Source organism: Rhodotorula toruloides (assembly GCF_000320785.1).
Source record: "Rhodotorula toruloides NP11 unplaced genomic scaffold Scaffold5, whole genome shotgun sequence".
Classification (NCBI taxonomy): domain Eukaryota; kingdom Fungi; phylum Basidiomycota; class Microbotryomycetes; order Sporidiobolales; family Sporidiobolaceae; genus Rhodotorula; species Rhodotorula toruloides.
The window spans coordinates 725,466-741,905 of record NW_015622965.1 but is presented as its reverse complement, the minus strand read 5'-3'; the positions used below and the strand labels follow the sequence as shown (position 1 = coordinate 741,905).

Sequence of the window (16,440 nt, the reverse complement as noted above, 5' to 3'; positions counted from 1 at the left end):
TTGCTGAGTGCACGAATATGGACTGGACACGGCTGGAGACGGACCTGGTTCACCAAGGTGCGCCGCTCTCGTCCCGCTTCGACCCCACACCGCTCACTGAACCTCGCGACTTTCGACGCCCACAGACAACGACAGGCGGATACAGGCATTGCACCGGCTAGCTGAGGAGCTCAGTCATGCCGAAGAGGTGCGCCAACCCTTGTCCATCCCGACCTAGAGTCTGTCTCGCTGACCTCACTTCTCGCTCGAACAGGTCGCAGAACCTGAACAGCTCGCCCAGCTTGTCCGGCAATCGCTCAAGTCGAACAACTCGCACGTCTCGAATGCCGCCCTCGCCTGTCTTCCATCCTTGTTCCCCTTGCTCGTGCCCGCCGACTTTGACGCGACCCGTTCTTCCACCTCGACCGTGAATTCGCTCGCGCACACGCTCAAAAGCGTCTTCACCCTTCTTCTCCCGCTCGACAAGCTCGGCGATGCGAAGACCGCGACTCGCGAACTGGCCCGCGAGAGCGTGATCAGCGCGGGAAAGGCGAGTTTGAGACTGGGCGTCGCAGCTGGTACAGGCGCTTCGAAGGACAAGGAGGGCCCTTGGCAGCTCGTTGAGCGAGGCGTGCAAGAGTATGGCTTTCAAAGCAAGAATGCGAAGGCGCGGGAGCAGGCGAGTTTGACGCTTCCTCGATCCACAGCCTCTCGCCGTCTGATGCTTCTTACCGCAGGCTTTGCATTTCCTTGCCGCCATCCGATGTCCCGCGCCCGAATCTAGCCTTCCACTGCCTCCGCTCCGCCCCTTCACGCCCCTTCTCTTGCCGCTTCTTTCCGACTCCGACTCGACCGTTCGCTCGCTCGCCCTGCACACCTGCATTGCCGTCTTCACCCACCCCTCCGTCAGCTCAGCGGCGAAAGCCGATCTCAAGAAGGCGATGGCGAAGATGGAAGTGTCGAAGCGCGTGCAGGAGCAGATCTTGACGGCGGTTTTGGGCGGATCGACTCCTGCGATGGAACGCAGTCCGAGCCAAGGCAGCTTGACGAGCTCAGGCGCACGAAGCGAATCGTCCGCACCAGCGACGTCCGATACAGCGCCTCCAACTCGGATGACTCGCTCGCGAGCCGCCGCAGTCGCCCAGTCGTCCAGCTCGACACGGCAACCCCCCTCCTTGCTATCCTCCCTGCCCTCCGCCGCCTTTCCCCCCGACACAGCGAACGTACACACGCCATCTTCCGCCGAACTCTTGCCGGTCTACATCGCTTCGGAGCGTGACCTGCTCGCCGAGTTTGAGGCGATGAAGTCGGGCTTCGAGGGTAAAGAAACCGAGCAGAATTGGACGGTGCGGGACCGCAGCATCGCGCGGATACGGGGAATGCTGCTCGGCGGCGTAGCGAAGGGAGAGTTGCGAGGCGTTTTTGCACAGTGCGTTCGAGAGGCGCAGGACGGCATCATCAAAGTCGTGAGTTGCAGTCATCCACCTACAATCAGTGATCTCGCTGACCCCCTCTTTCGCAGTCGTCGTCCCTTCGCACGACGCTCGCCATCTCCGCCCTCACCTTGATGTCCGAACTCGCCCACGGACTGCCAGCCGACCTCTTCGAACCGCTTTTCGACGGCTTCCTTTCGCACTGCCTCTCCGTCGCCGGTCAGACGAAGAAGATCGTCGCCGCGGCGTCGCAGAATACCGTCACGACCCTTCTTCAGCACTCGACCTACCACCATCGCACGCTTCAGCTCATCCTCCTCACCCTCGCCGAAAGGACCGCCTCAGCCCGCCAGTTCGCCGCCCAGCATGTCCTGACCGTCATTCGCTGTTACGCCCGGCCTTCGAAAAGTGCGATAGAGCACACTGGCGGTCTTGCCGACCTCGAGACGGCCCTTCAGAAGGGGCTGGCAGACGCGAACCCGCAGGTCCGGGAGACGAGTCGCACGGCCTTCTGGGAGTTTGAGCGAGTCTGGCCGGACCGGGCAGCTCTCATTGCGGCTTCGGTTGATGCCGCCGCGAGGAAACTGCTCGACAAGGTGCGGCCGGCTGGAGATGCGCCTAAGCTGGACTCGCCGGTCGAGGCGAGACCGTCCGCGAGCACTGCGACGGGTCAAGCAGGGGGCTCAAAGAAGCCGAGCGTTCGGGAGATGATGATCGCGGCGAGACGGCAGAAGGCAGCGGCGGAGAAGGAGGAGCAGGCGGAGGCGGAACAAGCCCAGACGCCTGAACGACCACGACGTGTCTTGTCGACCCTCACCCCAGAGTTGTCACCATCTCGCCCAGCGCTCTCTCCCGCTCGCTCCTTTCCCGGCCCGTCTATCCTCCGAACGCCCACTCGCCCGCCAGTCTCGCCTTCCTTCCGATCCGCCAACAACCTCGCACACGGTACTCCGAATCGTTCCTCCATGCGCGTAGCGCATAGCAGCGCCGTCTCCGAACCCGTCGACGAGGCATTGCGAGATCAAGCAATGCAGGCTGAGCAAGCGGCGCAGCGACTGCTCGAAATCGCGCAGGACGAGGAGGAAGCCTTCCTTCCCTCGGCAAGGGACGATGCTGTTGCTCGAACACCGCAACTTAACCGTACTCTGCCGACTGCGGCGATGCAGACGCCGGCGAATCCCGCGGTACGGCGACTGGCGCGACCTCAAGCGGTCTTGCAGGACAGTCCGGATCCACGCGACGGAAGCGGTGCGGGGCCGAGTCGCGGTAGCTGGTGGGTGCAGCGGACAGAGGCGCTGGCGCCGCCTCCGCCGTTTGCGCCAGACTCGCCGGAAAAGCAGGCTGAGATCGACGGCTTGCTTACGTCTCTGCGGGACTTGTCGATCGATGCGACGTCCTTGCGGAAGCTATCAAGCTTGGCGAAGGAGCGACCGGTGCGGGAGAACGAGGACGAGGGAGTCCGCAGAGCGGACCCTCCGACACCGAGCAAGACGAACGGGCGAGACGTTGGCGAGGGTGACAAGATCACGACGAACGAGTTCTGGCAGGGCGACAGGCGCTTCGACAAGGTCTACGAGGGGGTCAAGGCACTCCTGCTGCGAACTGATGCTCCCGAGGTACGCTTTCGTGACTTCCTCTCCAGCCGCTCAGCGCACCAACTCCTCGTGCAGGCCGGCATGACCCGCGACGCCGCGCTCCTTCTGCTCAAGGACCTGGTTGAGAACCAGTCGCCCTGCTTCACCGGCTCCGAGGCCGACCTTTTCGACCTGCTCTTCAAGCTGCGCGAGGATCCATCTCGCTCGGCGAGTTGTTCTCTCTCTTTGCCATTTTGCATCGCACCGTGCTGACCTCTACCTTCGTAGTCTGTCGCCGCTACCGAAGCGATCGCCCATTCGTTCACCTCTCGTCTCGAGCCGCTCTACGGCCTCGGCGCCCTCACTCCCTCCCTCTCCGCCTATCTGTCCTCCGCCTCGACGACTTCCGCTTCCGACGCTCTCGCACGATCGTTCGCCCTCGGCCTCCGCTTGATGGGCGGTTTCTTCGAGCAACTGCCTGGCGCGGTTCTTGAAGACGTCTTGCCACAGTCGGCCGACTTGCTCAAGCGGGTTCGTCCACTCCCGCTTCCCGCTTCTAGAGATCTTCGCGCTAACCGGCTCCCGAGTTGCAGGCCTTGAACGATGCCAAGTCGGCCGACCTCCGCCGCGCCGCCATCATGGCGCTCGTCTCGGCGCAAGTCGCGCTCGACCCGTCGGCTTCAGGTCAGGACGGCAAACTCGCCGAGCTCATCGGAGGACTTGAGCCGGACCAGCAGAACTTGTTGGCGTACTATGTTGCGAAGCGGAGGCCTTAGACTCGGAGCCGCGAATCGAGCCGTACAAAGCGTGGAAAGTGTCTGTCTTGCCCCATCTAGATGCTCTACAACAGCCAAAACATCGAGAGCACTGCATACCGACTCCTATAACACCCGTCTATGACATCCTTCCAGCGCGGAGCTCAGTTGGGCGCTGGCGAGTGAGCGGAAGTCAGCTGGGAGAAAGCGGACAACTCAGCGAGTCGGGACGCACTGAACTTGTACACGACCATTCCCACCGTCGCAACCGCGTAACCGACAAATTGCATGAGCGTGAGCTGTGCGCGCACAGGTCAGCCTTCGTTCCAGGGGTGGGAAGCGGGAAGACCCACGTTCTCGCCCATCAGCAGGACCGGCCCAACAACCATCAAGATGTCCTTGATGATCTTGCTGAGACTCAGCACCATCGCGCTCACGCCAATGAGCATGACAGCCGAGAGATTGAGGGCGAACGTCAAGCTGGCGTTCGAGAGGATCGTCCATGCGCCGAGTTTGTGGATTGCTCGAATCGCTGGCAAGCCCTCGAGGACGAGGAGGAAGAAGATGTTGATGGCGAGGCCGGCTGGGGCGAAGAAATACAGCGACTTGAGGGGTGACATGCCAGCCGCGATGGCCGGGGCGGGAGGACGCGAGTCGGGCGAGGCAGTCGTTGCGGCGGAGGAAGGGTTGAGGAGAATTTGAATCAGGGTGACACGGGTTGCTTCGATGGCGATGGCGACCATCTGCGGACGAAGGTATGAGTGGGACTTCTCGCACGGTAACGGTCGCACGCACCTGGATTGAGAAGCCGATGAGGCTGAAGTCAACTTCGCCGTAGCTGGCAATTCCTACTCCCGCCGAGATCATGACGACAATGCCGAAGAGGCGGAGCGAGACGGCCTTTGTTCGGAAGGCGAAGGCGGCGAGGAGGATGGCGACGGGTGCGAAGGACTTGAGGATGTGGATGAAGGCGACTGAGCAGTACAAGTAGGCGGCATTGGAGAGGACGAGCGAGAGGGAGAAAAGGAGGGCGATGGGAAGGCTGCGGACGAAGGCGTGTCAGTGAGCGAAAGAAGCTGTGGAAGGGAATCACGCACATTTGCCGCCTCCAGGTGTCCCAATCCATCTCGACGCTCTTCCGCTTCCACCGCTCAAGCTGCGCACTCTTCCCCAACGCCGCATGCTCCTCGTTACCGTCCTCGGGAGGTTCCGACGGGTCTGTGAGCGGGACTGCGGCGTACTCTTCCGCAGGCGGTGGTCCCGAGATGAGCGTCGTGAAGCGATGCAGCAGGCGCGTGGCTGATGAGAGATTCAACGTCAGTTGAACGCTTTTTCTTGTTTTGAAGAGGAAGCGGCAGCGCACCGCAAGTCTGGAAGATGAGATGGAGGGTCGTGAGGGTAACAGGGTGGTCGAAGTGCTTCTCAACGAGGATGTCCCGGTCTGCACAAGAGAATCGTTCGTCAGCTCTGTCGAGACACGGGACGCGAAAGATCGAATGTTGGCGTGCTACGGGTTTCCGGTGATCGTCGAGGAGGAGAACGGAGACTCACTCATCAAGATGACCACCGCCGACAGCGCTATCCACCCGAGCACAATCATCCACACCGGCACGATCGTTCGCCGCGTCCGCCCTTCGCTCACAGGCGCCATCGGTCCGCCATTCAGCAGCGTCCTCGCATCCTTCCCGTCCACATTGCTCTTCCGCTCGAGCGAAGGTCTGGACGGCAGAGATGGCGACGACGAGTGGCTTGGGAGGAACGAGCCGCCAGAAGGCGCAGCAGCAGCCATTGTGGCGGATGGCAGGCGTCGGGAGGAGGCGAACCTCTCTCTGGCTCCAACCGCTCGCTGGCTGTCGTCTCACCGCTCGACTGGGGCTGCCTTCGTTACTGTCGTGCTTTGAGATGCTCACAACTCGACCGACGCGCTCAGCGACCCGCCGAATGCCGCCCACCTCCCGCTCTCATTTCATCACTTCGAGGTCCGGGAAGGGTGGGAACAACGAAACGCACGTCTGGCAGGCTTGCCGTCGTTCTGTTGGGGACTTGTGACGCGCTGAGTGCCCTAGCACGACATGCCCGGAGCTCTACGTGTGTGGGCGGGCGCAGGAAACGCAGGACGGGACATTCACCCTCTCTTCCAACACTCCGTCTCGTCAGACCCGCTGATCGAGGCTGCTGTATACAAGAGACTTGCTTGCAGAGCCTTTGCGGCATGACCCGCGTCGAAAGCGCCTGTCAATGTCGCTGTTCTCCTGCTTCTGCGCTCTCTGGACCTCGCTTTCCTCCTGGTCCTTCGATTCTCCGGCCCATTCATACCGAGGTGGATATTGCTTTGTTGACACACATCTCTGACCCAGGTGCAACACCCCTTGATGACACACAGACCGTCTTCGCGGACGCGGGCGGGAGTCGGGTCGACAATTCCGGCGGATCCTTCCTCCCACTGATGCATCGCGTTGTCCAGACAAGGCGTCTGCGTACTGTAGACTTGTTGTCAATCTCGACTCCCCTGCAAGCAAGATTGTCAAGCCGCCCGCTGCTTTCCAGAGCCGCGTCGAGACTCGCCTCGCTTGAACACCTCGTCTCTCTCCTCAAACGCTCTCTTCTTGCTTGACAAAGACTGGACAGCCTCGAAGACTTGCTAGAGTACACCTGACGTCGCCCACGTACACCCACACCGCGCCGCCACCTCCATCTCGCAACCCATCCAGCCTCATCACTCGCGACCTCGCAGACGTGACTGCACGCCGTCGCAACGATGAGCGCGCAGAAGGACGGCCTTCCTGCGCCTCCAGACTCGCCAGCGTACGCCTCGACGTCAGCCTACACGCCCGCAGCCCTTCGAACCGACCACTCTGCCATCCCCGTTAACCTCTCCACCACACCCATCATCTCGCCTCCTCCCTCTCCTGATGCCGAAAGAAAGGCGCACTTTCCTCCTCCAGGGAGCGAAAAGTATGGCGGATACGGCGGGCAGGGCTACGGTGCATCGGCGGGCGAGGGGGACACTCTGCTCAGACGCAGCGGGTTCGACGACGAGGAGAGGAAGGGCAAGCGGGCGACTTCGCCACTCGACACGCTCGTCAAGCTCCTCCTGGGCATGTTCGGCATCCTCTTCTTCATCGTCCTCCTCGTACGACTCTCCTTCATCCCCCAGCACCACGCCGCGAAAGTTGCCTCATTCATGCCGTCGCCCGTACGGAGCTTCCTCGCGACAGTCGAAGGCCCTTCCGCGCCTCATCCCATCGTCCCCCTCCTCACCGAAGCCCGCGCCAAGTGGGACAAGAAGGTCTCGTCGCAATCGCTCACCTTCGACCGCGCGACCCGAACCTACAAGGCCCGGTACGGCATGTCGCCTCCTCCCGGCTTCGACAAATGGTTCGCTTTCGCAACTCAAGGGCGGAACCACTCGCTCGTTGACGAGTACGACCAGCTCATGGAGGACCTCCAGCCGTTCCGCTCGCTCACGCCTCAAGAGATCCGTCGCCGAACCGCTGAACTCGCTCAAGTGCCCGGCATCTCGATCGTCTCGATCCGCAGCGGCGTCGCGCAGGTGCACTCGAAGAGCGGGAAGTGGGCGCCCGCGCATGCGTTCCAGCAGATGATTGGAGCGTTCGTGCGCGACTTGCCCGACATGGACATCGCCATCAACGAGAAGCCTGAGGGGCGAGTCTTGCCGAGGAGGCAGAAGAAGGTGTACCAGTCAGACTACGGCCTCGAGGGAGACGAGCCGCCAATCAGTGCGTCCGCGTGCGAGTTTGCTGTACAAGAATCCCGAGACTGACAGCTTTTCTCGCAGACATGACCGACCCAATGATCAAGCCCATCATCAAGAACTTCACGCCCGAGTGGAAGCGGGACGGTTCCGTCTGGGAGGCGTACCGCCGCTCGTGCCCGACCGACTCTGCCGCCCGCCGCTTGATCGAGACGGTCAGGTCCGCCGAGTCAAACGGCGCGCTCGTCGTCCAGGGCCGCGCGACGTCGAAGCTCGAGGCGCCCCAGACTCGCCGCGTCAAGTCAAAGACGGTCCTCCCCTCGACTCGTGAGATGACCTTCAGCCACGCGCTCGACGCCGACTTCAACGTCTGCGACTACCCCACTCTTCACACGCTCCACTCGGCGTTCTATTCGGACCAGCGCAGCATCGAATACCTCTACCCCGTCTTCTCGCCTTCCAAGCCGGCTGGTTTCGCCGACATCCTCATTCCGTCCCACCACTACTGGTCGCCCTTGTCCGAGTTTACCTACGAAGCCGAGTTCCGCCGCGGCTTGACCAAGAGTCCAACCGACATCGACTGGGCGCTCAAGAAGAACACGTCGTACTGGCGAGGCAAAGTCACTCGCGGAGCCGACACTCCGCCCGGTCATGGCTCGTCGTTCCAGAAGCAGCGGCTCGTCAAGATGGCTAACCAGGAGACGATGGCGACAAATCGCGTTCTCGTCGGCTTCGAGCCCAAGACGGCGTCCATCACGGCGCTGTCTGTCCCGATCGCTATCGCCAACAAGGCCACGTCGGACGTCGCCATGGCTTGCGACCCCTCACTCGGCGAGTGCTCGTACCTCCGCTCACTCGGTTACCGCGTCGAGCCGCCTGCGCCGATGAGCGAGGCGTGGAAGCACAAGTTCGTGCTCGACATCGACGAGATTGGCTTCTCGCCGAGGTTCCCGGCCTTGATGGAGAGCAAGAGCGCGGTTGTCAAGAGCAGTATCCAGCGCGAGTTTTGGCGAGGATGGGCGCAGCCTTGGTGCGCCTCGCTTTTCCTCTCTTTTGCTCAGTTCTCACAGACCACTGACCTTCTCGACTTGCAGGAAACACTACATCCCGCTCTCGTCGTCCTATTCCGAGCTGCACAACATCCAGACCTTTTTCGAAGGCTACCCTACCTCGCTCGTCGGCAAGCGGGGCAACCACTCCGCCATTGCTCCGACCGTCCTCACACGCCCTTCGCCTCTCCCCGAGCTCCCCGACAACGGCGATGGGACGCCGTTCGACACGGACAAGGCGCTGAAGGAGATCGCAGAAGCTGGTGCGGCGTGGAAGCAGCGGCATTTGCGGAAGGAGGACATGGAAGTGCGTTTCTCGCTCGCTGCGCCTTCTTGATTTCTTCCGCTGACACCGCGCTGTTTGCAGGCTTACGTATTCCGTCTGTGCTTGGAGTACGCGCGTCTCGTCACGGCGAACGAGGATTCGGATGACGAAGCTTAATCGGCGGAGCGCCGTATTCATCGCATATCAGTCACGACTGCATTATATCCATTGCGGCATGCCCCTGCACAGCAGGAAATGAAGAGATAGAGAAGTAGGACTTGAGGGAAGAGAAAGCGTCCTTAGAGTTGACCTCGCGCGGTGAAAGTGAGGGGGCTGTCGAGACCTTCCACCGAGAGGTTCTTCTGCGATCGCGATGAGTAGTATGGCGAGTTGCCTTGTGCCGAGAGAGGCGAATGCGCCTGCTCCTGGACTTCGGGAATGCCGGCGGAGGGAGCTGGAGCGAAGTTAGACGGGACTTGTCAGCGCAGCTCTGCGGAAAGGTTCGAGTAATGGATTGAGCGCACCATACGTGCTAGGCGAGGGAACATGCTGGGTACCGCCCCAGTCGCTTCGAGCAGCGCCATGAACGTCCAGTCCGTTCGAAACGTAGGACTTTGAATCGACCGAAGTCCCGCTCGACCGTCTCCGCCTTACGAAGAACAGCAGCGCCGTCAGTGCGAGGATCGCTGCGACGCCCAAGCCTGCGCCGAGGCCCGCACCGAGTGCGACGGTGTTCGAGGACGAGTGCGAAGGCTGGCTTGTCGCGGATGGTGCGGCTGACGATGTCGTGGATGAGATCGCGCTCGTGATGGAAGACGATGTCGCGCTTGGTGTCGGATTCGCCACAGTTTGCGTCGAGTACATGTAGGCGGGATTGGGCTTGGCTGGGATGAAGTCGCTCGTCCAGACTGGAGATTCCTCCGACGTGTTCGTGTTGTAGTTCACCGAGTCCAGCGTAATACCGTTGGCCATCACGTCGCTGCGATCCTGGCCGAAGGTGATCTTGTGCGCGCCATAGGGAAGACCGCGAATCTGAACGCGGTTGTAGTTGAGAGCGGGAGTGCGAACCGGGATGTTCGGCGCCAGCGCCGACGCGTTGTACCACCGCCAAGGGAGGGCATCGTCGAGAATAACGTAGAAGCGTTGCTGGCTCGGGTTGAAGTCGCCGACAAGTGTAACTTCCCGGCCGGTGAAGGAGAAGGTAGCGTTGCAAGCAGGCGCAGTGTAGAAGGGATTGTCGGCGGCGCAGGAGTGGAAGTCGCTGCCGAACCATGCCGTCGCATTCATGCCTTGAGCGAAGGGCTGTCAGCCTCGCTCGAGCCGACAGGAGAGAAGGAACGAACCGCCTTGGTCCTTGATGTAGGTTGCCCAGCCGGTAGAGTACTGGATCCTGCTGTCCGCGTCGTTCAAGGTCACACTCGTCGCCGCCGAAGCCATAAGAGAGGTGTAGGAGGGAGAGATAAGAGGAGCGAGGCCGGGAGGAGGCGCCAGCATCCTCGGACTTGCGCGGATGCCGAGAGGTGCGAGCGTCGCCTGCATTGCCACCCACGCTCATGCCAATCCTACGCCCAATGGATCACCGCTTCGTCCTTCCGCCTCGCTCTGCACCTTGGGACGACCAGTCGGTCCGGCGGGGTCAGGCAAACTCGCCTCTTCGCGCGAGACCGTCTCCCACGGGTTGATCGAGAGCGTGCTGCTGGGTTGTCGCTGAGTGCGCTGAGGAAACGAGGGTGCTGAAGCGGGTGTTGGGACAGAAGGTTCGGTCCCAGAAAGAGTCGAAGCAAAGGAGTTCGGCGTGTGCCGAGGCTGATACGGTTTGTAGGCGGGAGCAGAGGTTGTAGCCGGTGCTTCGTCGTTTGCCGCAGGCGCCCAGGGATTGCTCGTCGACAGCTTGCTCCACATTCCCCCGCCACCTGCATCCCGCGCTGCTCGCTCGTCCGCTGCGTACCCGCTCTCTCGTCGCTCCGCCTCCTCCGCAGCCGCCGCGGCTGCTCGCTTCGCCTGCTGCTCCTGTAGCTGACGTGCCGCATCCTCGCCGAACTTCCGCACGCTCTTCCACGCCGACCAGCCGAGCTTCTGCACCGAGGCGACCGTCTCGGACAGCTGCTGCTGCGAGAGGATCGCTTCTTGGCGCGAGGCGGCGGGAGAAGAGGAACGTGACGGAGGCAGAGGGGCTGCGAGATTGGAGGGGGAGGTTACGGGGGAGGCGGGCGAGTCGGAAAGGACGAGCGAGCCGGCTTGCGCGATGAGGCCGTTCGTCATTGGGTCGTCTTCAGGCGACTCGACAACCTTGAACTCGGTAACGGTCGGTTCGATCGGCGCGGCGCCGGGGTCATTCGCAAACGGTCGCCCGTTCATCTCGTCGTCGGACCGACCGAACAGCTCGAACCACCACCTAACGTTCTGCGGGTCGAAAAGGAGGACACCCTGATCTGCGTCGTGCGCCTTCGAGTCGGGATTGTCGAGAGAAGGATTGTAGTCGGGGTTGCGGAACTCCGCTTTGAGCTTGAGTTCGCCCGCCTCGTCGACGTCGAAGACCGTCCCCCACACGCTCCTCGTCCTCGTCCGTGCGCGCAGGTCGGCGCGATCCTTCTCCGAATTGAAGAGGAACGAGCCCGTCGCGCCCGCGTACGTCTCGTGGACGAGGTGCCGCAGGAGCTGCTCGTTCCACTCGAAGCGGTCCGGGAACTGCCGCTGGATCTGGTAGACGCAGTCGAGGAATTGTTGGAAGACTGGGCAGGTTTCCTTGAAGGCGTGCGAAGAGGATGCGAACTGCCGAGTGACGGAGGCGAGGAAGGCTTGCTGAGTCGAGACGTCGGCGCCCGACTTCTGGACAAAGTCGACTCGGTCATTGCAGAGGTGACCTGAACGGTCGGCGAAGCGATGGCCGTACGAGATCCAGTCCTTCTCGATCAGGACGGCGAAGCCGCGTGCGGTCCGGAAGTAAGGGTCAAGGCAGAGCTGCGGGAGAGCCGAGAGTTGCGAGGTGCGGTCCCATCCGTCGGAGCAGTGGACGAGTACATGCGAGTTGTAGAGGTGAACGGTGCGGAGCACGATAAGGACGCCTTCGAGGATGTTGGTGAGGTGCGAGAGCCAGTTCGTGCGGCGAAGTGCTGAGCGGTCGAGGCGACCAGAAGCTTCGGCATCGGCGAGCGCTGTGCATCGAAGGGTCAGCTGTTTAGCCAACGAGAGAGAGGCGCGGGACACACCATCAAAGACGCCGTTGAGGCTAGACCGCATAACGTGGATGTTGTCGATGCCGAGGTACTCCTTCTTGCAGTTCTTGTAGTAAAGCATGTTCTCCGTCCCTGCGCCCTTGACGGAGTTGGCGTAGGCGTTCTTGGTCGGGCGGGCGTCGATGATGACGTTCGTCGCGGTCGCGCCGTACACGACTTGACCGCTTGACGCGAGGTCGAGAGAGGAGGACGAGGAAAGCGGGTCGCCGAGGGACATGGGCTGGAACTTGTGCGAGTGCTGAGAGTGCGAGGAGAAGATGGCCTCGATGAGCTTTTCGTCCTGGATCGAGCGGGCGTTCTGGGTGATGCCGACCATGGGCTGGGACGAGCGTGTGATCGAGCCCTGCGGAAGTCGGTGTGAGCTAGTGGATGTATGTAGCAAGAGGAAGGATGCGCACCAGATTGGCCCAGTGCAGATAGACGAGACCTGGTATACGGCTCTTGCTGCGGTACTTGACGGCGTACGAGAGGGTCGTGTCGGAGATCTTGGCGGGGACAACGATCTTGGCCGGGTACGATGGGCAGAACTGGCGACGTAGCGAGTCAGCAACGGCTGAAGGCTTGAGATAAGCGGGCTCACCTGGAAGTCGGCGTTGATGTCGGTGAACCGCCACGCCTTGCTCCTCGTCCCCAATCCCATTCGCGCAAACTCTTCCTCGGCACTGTAGATGTCCCAGCTCGCCTTTCCCTTCCCCTTCCTGTCCGCCTTGCCCGCATCATTGCAGAAGAACGCATATCGGTTCTCCAGCCCGCCTGCCGAGAAGGATCCGCACAAACCCTTCAGGCTGTCCCACACAGCGTCTGCCTCGTCGAGAGAGTCGAAGACGAGCTCGATGGTCTCGTATAACCGCGTGCGGAGGACGAGAGGGGAGGGCTCGCCGGTGAAGGAGGGCGGAGAGCGAGTGACGGAGTGCAAGATCGAGAGGGGGACCTGCGAGATAGTCTAATCAGCTTGATTGATCCTGCAAGAGCGTAGACCTCGTCTCAGCGCCGGAAACGCCTGCTTACCCAAACCTCGTCGTCCTGCTTCGACGAGACTTGCGATCCATTCGAAGCCTCCGCCTCTTGTGACGGGCTCGGTCCGCTGTCCGTAGTCCGCCCACCATCGCGCTTATGCTGAAAGATCAGGTGGTTCGTCGTGAGGTGGAGCGAGCCAGGTGTCGGCGAAGAGAGTGGGGCTGACGAGGGTGAGGAGGATAGAGAGCCATGCCGGCGCGAGAAGCGAACCGAAGGGACCTGCAGGGAATGAAAGCATCCTGTCAGTCCTGCGAAAGGCCACAAGCTGGTCTCGCACGCCCGTGATGAGCGATCCCCTCGGACGCGGCGAGGAGGGAGCGGGAGGAGTGCTCGCGGCAGCTGGCGGGAAGAGCGCACCGTAGTCGCCCTGATTGCGTCCATCCAGTGTCGTACGAGCGCAGCCAAAGCGAGAAGAGGGGAGACAGCGGTTCAAGGGTGAAGTGCAGGAGGAAGAGGGCGAGGAGGAGACACCGCCAGACTCTCTACGGAAGCAGGTTCGCGCATTGGCGTCAACAACGACGCGCAGAGTTGCAAAGCACCCGCCGCGAAGGCGTAGTTACAGCAAAAGGTCGTTCCTCCCGCCGTTCACCGGCTGAGGCCCCGAATACCCATACTCGTCCGCATCTCCGGCCCTGCCGCCGCCTGCGATCCCCGAGGTCCCGAACCCGTCGAGCGACATCCTCGCCAGACTCGCGTACGGGTCGAGCGGGTCGTCGGGACCGTCGTCTGCAGGCGTTCCTCCTGCCGCGCCTGACCCGCCTGCCGGCACATCGTCGGCGCTCGACGACGCAGAAGCCGGGTTGAGCGCCGCACCTTCCTCTTCGTCGTCCTCGTCCACCTCGTCGAGCAAACCTGCGCCGGCCGCAGGTCGAGGTGCTCCCATCCCGTACTCGTCGCCGCCAATCGCGTCGCTCGATTCTTGCCGTGTTGCAGACGGCCGAGGGGGCAGGCTCGGCGCATCGCCACCGGTGGCCGCCGAGACCTTCGGCATGGACGGCAATCGCAGGGCCTCGAGGTAGCTGTCCTTCGCCTCCTGGCTGAGCGCGGGCGAGTCCTGCAGGTACTTCGGTCGTGCGCCGCGTACGAAGCTGACGGCCTCCTTCTGGTAAATCGATGCGAGAGTGCCGGTATGCAGGAGGAGGCGGTCGAGCAGCCCTCGGTCCATTGCCTCGGATTCGGTCGAGATGGTCGGCTTGTCGGCGAGAACGACGTCGGTCGCTGCTGCTGGGTCGGTCGAGAGCATGCGCCAGTAGATGAAGCCGCGGTCGCGCAAGTCGGGGTTGTCGACCTCCTCGGTCGCCCACTTCAGCACCTTTGGGACGAGCTCTTGTCCCGCCGTAGGTCGCTTGATGAACAACTTGACCGTCGCCGTCAGCAGCGCAAGTTGGACCTAAGGGCACAAGGTCAGCTGGATGAGCTCAGGTGAACGAGAGGTGGACTCACCTCGACCGGCTCCTCCAAAAACGTGACGAGGAAATCATCGAGCAGCTCGTCCGAGTTCTCAATCCGATCCGCGTACTGTCCAACAATCCAGATCATCGCCGCCTTCGCGTCGGGCGTGTCAAGCGCGTCGAGGTTCTCGCACAGCGTCCCGATGATGCCCTCGTACTGGTTCGGATACCGCCGGAAGATGTCCTTGATGACGACGATCGCCTCCTGTACGACGTAGCTGACCTTGGTCTTGACGAGCTGGAGCAGGACGGAGATGCATAAGTCGGCGGCTGAGGAGATCTTGATGGCGAGTCGGCCGATTGTCCGGACGGACTTCCGCACGAACTCGACATCGACCTCCGAGGCGTATCTGCGCAGTACTGGCGTGAGTAGATTGCACAGAACAGTGGAGAAAATGGACGCACTCTTTGAGCTCTGCCAAGACCTGCTCGACGTTCTTCGGTTTCGCTAACCGGTAGATGATCTCGAGCTTGGCGAGCTTGACGTAGATCGGGTCGTTGTATTTGCAGAAGAAGACCTTGACTTCGTTGCGGAGGACGGATGGTCGTCGCTGGATGATGAGGTGAATGTTTCGCAATGCGACATACTGCACCTCGGGACCGGAGGAGAGGAGCGTGACTATGTAGCTGAGCTGGTGAGAATCGAGGACCCCGCTGCGAAGTGACTCGGCACTCACCAAGAGGAGGACTCAGTCGCCGGCACATGTCGTCCACCGCCTGCTCGCTTCCCATGTAGTTCATGAGGTAGAGGATGACCTTGACAGTCGCGAGGACGACAGCCGAGTTCGAGTGCTGTAGTCGGATCGATATCTGCTCGGCGAGGAGTTCGGCGTCTTCGTGTTCCTCGGGGACATAGTACATGAGCGATTCGAGGATGTAGGTCTGGCCCCATCTGCCGACGGGGGGCGGTTAGATAAGCTCGTTCAGAGCAGGCCAGCGGAACGCACTCGGATGCCTCACCCATCGCCTGAACCAGTCGCCGTGTGATCTCCGAGTTGAGCCGGAGGTGAATGTTGTCACTTCGCTCGCTGATCTCGGTGAGCGCTGCGATAGCGTTGGCGATGACGGTCGGGTTTGGGTCCATGAGCAGGTCTCGCAGAGCCGTGACAAACTTCTCGCGCTCGACGATCCGCCGGTCGTGCATGTACATCTTGGCGACGCAGATGGCGGCCGTCTTGCGGACGTAGGGATCTCGGTCCTTCAGACAATGCCGCAAGGGTTCGACAAGGGCCTGCAGGACCTCGTGGACGGGGATGTAGGACATTGTGCGGAGAGCGAGAGCGCGGATGAGTGCGTTGGAGTCGTTGGCGTCCTGTGGACGGCGGTTCAGCCTGGTTGCCTTCGAGAAGCGAGCGAAGAGGGTTCGACTCACCGACAGTAGCCCTGGCAGGGCGTGCTTGACCATTTCGGGCTTCACGCGCGAGTAGTTGACCAGGAAGAGGTAGACCATCTTCTTGATCTCGAGGACCTGGATTGAGAGGCAGGCGAGGACGTCGGGGTACAGCGGCGACATATCCTGCGAGGCGGCCAGTCGGTCAGCGGTGATGTCCGTGACACGTACAGCAGTACGCACCTGTCCCATCGTCATGCTCGCGACCTGTCACCGCGCACAGGGCGTTAGCGAGGGTGCCGAGGTCAGAGGAGAGGAAGAGGACGCACCACCCGCTTGAGCACCGTCTTGCGCCGGCTGAAGTTCTTGTCCTTCTTGTCTGCCTGCAACTCTGCCCTCAGCCTGTCCAGCACGTTCACGAGAGGTCAGCTCGCCCTCGTCCACCGCATCGACCCCACATTGCCTCGTCCGCCGTGTACACGCTCGTACGGTCTGGCGAGAACGTATGACGCACTCCTGCAGCTTATTTCGCTGGAACAACTTCGCGTCAGCCATTCTTGCAGCGAAGTTCGAGCAGCCAGCCGTGCGAGGGAGCGAGAGCGGCGAGTTCACAAGTTGGGGGCTTTCCACTCGCCA

At 61.8% G+C, this 16,440-nt stretch overlaps 6 protein-coding genes across 6 annotated transcripts; 2 read left to right on the top strand and 4 right to left on the bottom strand.

The window, feature by feature from the left end:
- Positions 1-17: 17 nt before the first annotated feature.
- On the top strand, positions 18-3,762 carry RHTO_07009 (Armadillo-type fold domain containing protein; the record flags this gene model as incomplete). Its single annotated transcript, XM_016420668.1, has 8 exons — positions 18-57; positions 126-187; positions 254-610; positions 717-1,445; positions 1,502-3,028; positions 3,083-3,218; positions 3,294-3,517; positions 3,580-3,762. The coding sequence occupies 8 exons, from the start codon at positions 18-20 to the stop codon at positions 3,760-3,762; spliced, it is 3,258 nt and encodes a 1,085-aa protein (XP_016275069.1).
- Positions 3,763-3,905: 143 nt separating this feature from the next.
- Positions 3,906-5,530, bottom strand: RHTO_07008 (triose phosphate/3-phosphoglycerate/phosphate translocator; the record flags this gene model as incomplete). The annotated part of the gene is made up of 7 exons (XM_016420667.1): positions 3,906-3,916; positions 3,977-4,040; positions 4,095-4,484; positions 4,537-4,783; positions 4,839-5,040; positions 5,105-5,182; positions 5,293-5,530. 7 exons carry the CDS (start codon positions 5,528-5,530, stop codon positions 3,906-3,908), a joined length of 1,230 nt encoding a protein of 409 aa, XP_016275068.1.
- Positions 5,531-6,499: 969 nt separating this feature from the next.
- RHTO_07007 (capsular associated protein, glycosyltransferase family 90 protein) lies at positions 6,500-8,947 on the top strand (the record flags this gene model as incomplete). Its single annotated transcript, XM_016420666.1, has 4 exons — positions 6,500-7,481; positions 7,541-8,486; positions 8,551-8,812; positions 8,873-8,947. The coding sequence occupies 4 exons, from the start codon at positions 6,500-6,502 to the stop codon at positions 8,945-8,947; spliced, it is 2,265 nt and encodes a 754-aa protein (XP_016275067.1).
- A 122-nt stretch (positions 8,948-9,069) lies between these two features.
- RHTO_07006 (uncharacterized protein) lies at positions 9,070-10,309 on the bottom strand (the record flags this gene model as incomplete). Its single annotated transcript, XM_016420665.1, has 3 exons — positions 9,070-9,224; positions 9,295-10,059; positions 10,114-10,309. 3 exons carry the CDS (start codon positions 10,307-10,309, stop codon positions 9,070-9,072), a joined length of 1,116 nt encoding a protein of 371 aa, XP_016275066.1.
- A 12-nt stretch (positions 10,310-10,321) lies between these two features.
- Positions 10,322-13,404, bottom strand: RHTO_07005 (protein tyrosine phosphatase; the record flags this gene model as incomplete). Its single annotated transcript, XM_016420664.1, has 6 exons — positions 10,322-11,925; positions 11,980-12,349; positions 12,405-12,533; positions 12,587-12,937; positions 13,015-13,242; positions 13,381-13,404. The coding sequence occupies 6 exons, from the start codon at positions 13,402-13,404 to the stop codon at positions 10,322-10,324; spliced, it is 2,706 nt and encodes a 901-aa protein (XP_016275065.1).
- A 175-nt stretch (positions 13,405-13,579) lies between these two features.
- RHTO_07004 (AP-2 complex subunit beta) lies at positions 13,580-16,359 on the bottom strand (the record flags this gene model as incomplete). The annotated part of the gene is made up of 9 exons (XM_016420663.1): positions 13,580-14,413; positions 14,467-14,824; positions 14,880-15,093; positions 15,152-15,366; positions 15,422-15,786; positions 15,847-15,990; positions 16,048-16,071; positions 16,134-16,206; positions 16,319-16,359. The coding sequence occupies 9 exons, from the start codon at positions 16,357-16,359 to the stop codon at positions 13,580-13,582; spliced, it is 2,268 nt and encodes a 755-aa protein (XP_016275064.1).
- Between the last annotated feature and the right edge of the window lie 81 nt (positions 16,360-16,440).